General features: G+C 49.1%; 1 protein-coding gene across 1 annotated transcript in view; it reads left to right on the top strand.

The window, feature by feature from the left end:
- The first annotated feature begins 704 nt into the window (after window positions 1-704).
- The window catches only part of LOC100904303 (tigger transposable element-derived protein 6-like), a 1,924-nt gene continuing 720 nt past the window's right edge, over window positions 705-1,908 (top strand). The window contains exon 1 of the mRNA XM_003738202.1: window positions 705-1,884. Within this exon, the coding sequence (XP_003738250.1) occupies window positions 705-1,884 (1,180 nt within the window). The remainder of the gene's footprint in view (window positions 1,885-1,908) is intronic.

Genomic DNA, 1,908 nt, shown 5'->3' with positions numbered 1-1,908 from the left:
ATGAGTACTAGTACTTTGTTTCGAGAGTGGTACTTTACCAGCGGATTCGAAGAGATTTCCTTTCGGGAATACAACGTCTTTGGTTCGCTTGATCTGGGTGGTTCCTGGGATCCAGATGCGAAAACCATCAACATCGTCGCCAAGCCCTACGGGGACGCCAGGCTTACCTCTAGGGTCCAGCTTGTTTCTGTCCAGACTCTGGTCGTAGTAGAAGCATTCCGTTCCAAATGGGTGTATTTTTCCCAGATACGGTTTCTTTCCATAGATGATTTCGTAGGGTGAGATGTGAAGAGTTTTATGGATAGAACCAGCATTCAAAATTTGAGTGCAGTACAGTCGGACCCGTCTATAAGAGATACGCTCATAAGAGAATCGCACATATAGGAGACCGACGAGATTCACCAGTTTTCGAGCCCATAGACTCCCATGCTGAAGAATCCGCCTAAAAGAGACTCGCTTGTTAGAGAAACTCGCTTAAAAGAGGGTCGTCGCCCGCACCATCCAGACTTCCATTCGCTCATAAGAGATCAAGTCTCATCTCGGAATGCTGTTCTCATCTTCGGACGATTGTTGTGGTATAGCCAGAACGACGAAGGGAACGTCAAATGCACGTTCTTCGACGAAAGCGAATCGCGCTCTAATGTTTCCGGTCAGTCGCGTGATTTCGCTTTAGATTCCATGGTGCCCCGACGACAGCGGTCGGAATGTCGCGCAAAACACTCTCCTCGCTTGAAAAGGTTTCGGTGTTAGACTTTTTGAAATCGAATACCATTGACAGTGCAGTCAAAGAGTTTGGCATCGGAAAGTCGACCATCTTCAAGATAAAGAAAGATGAGTGTAATCTCCGACTCGAATCCCTGGAGAACAAGAATGCGAATCGGAAACGTAAGCGAACTTCCCCAATGGAAGAGGTCAGCGAAGCTCTTTTCATGTGGTTCGTTGAGATGCGAGCCAAAGGAGCTCCAATCAGCGGCGTGATACTGAAGGAAAAAGCCGAAGAAATCGCAACCGAGCTCGGTCACTACAGCTTCAGCGCCACGAATGGCTGGGTGCATCGCTTCAAGAAGCGCCATAACATTCGGTACTTCAAGGTGAATGGCGAGAGAGCAGCGGCGGATCACGAATCAGCAAATGAATGGATGGACCATGTTTACCCCGCCATAATCGAAGGATACGCCCCGGACCAGATTTACAACGCTGATGAATCTGGGCTGTTTTTCAAGGCGACACCTTCCGGAACGCTCGCTGTTTCAGGAAGCGACCCCACGGGAGGGAAGTCTAAGAAGGATCGTCTGACTGTCCTCTTTGTGTCGAATTGCGATGGGACAGACAAGATGATCTTTGTGATCGGGAAATTCAAAAATCCTCGTTGCTTCTCCCGCGGTCCCGCACCGATTCCGTACTACAGCAGCACGAACGCTTGGATGACGATCTGGATCTGGTCAGATATCCTTCGAAAATGGGATAGAGAACTAGGATCTCGGAAGATCTTACTCTTCGCAGATAACGCCACTTGTCATAAATTGGAAGCAAGTGTCACTCTGAAGAACATTCGGTTGATCTTCATGCCACCCAACACGACCTCCTTGATCCAACCCATGGATCAGGGGATTATCAGAGCAACTAAAGCTCACTATCGTTCGCAAGTCATGAGACTCTTCCTGCGGGACCTGGAATCAGGGAGAGCGATCGAGGAATGTGCGAAGTCTATCGACGTTTTGAAGGCGCTCCACCTACTGCGACAGGCCTGGTCCCAAATTAGCCGAGAGACTATCCAGAACTGTTTTAAGAAAGCTGGATTCGTATCAAGAGGACAGAACAATGACGGAAGTGACGATGGGGTGGAAGAGGATTTTGTTCTGCCTGTCCCGCTCGGTCTCACTCGTCAGCAATTCGATGACTTCGTCG

Source organism: Galendromus occidentalis, unplaced genomic scaffold (genome assembly GCF_000255335.2).
Source record: "Galendromus occidentalis unplaced genomic scaffold, Mocc_1.1 scf7180000075835, whole genome shotgun sequence".
In the NCBI taxonomy this organism is placed as follows: domain Eukaryota; kingdom Metazoa; phylum Arthropoda; class Arachnida; order Mesostigmata; family Phytoseiidae; genus Galendromus; species Galendromus occidentalis.
Note: the sequence above shows the minus strand (reverse complement) of the source record. Positions and strands in the feature narration are given on the sequence as shown.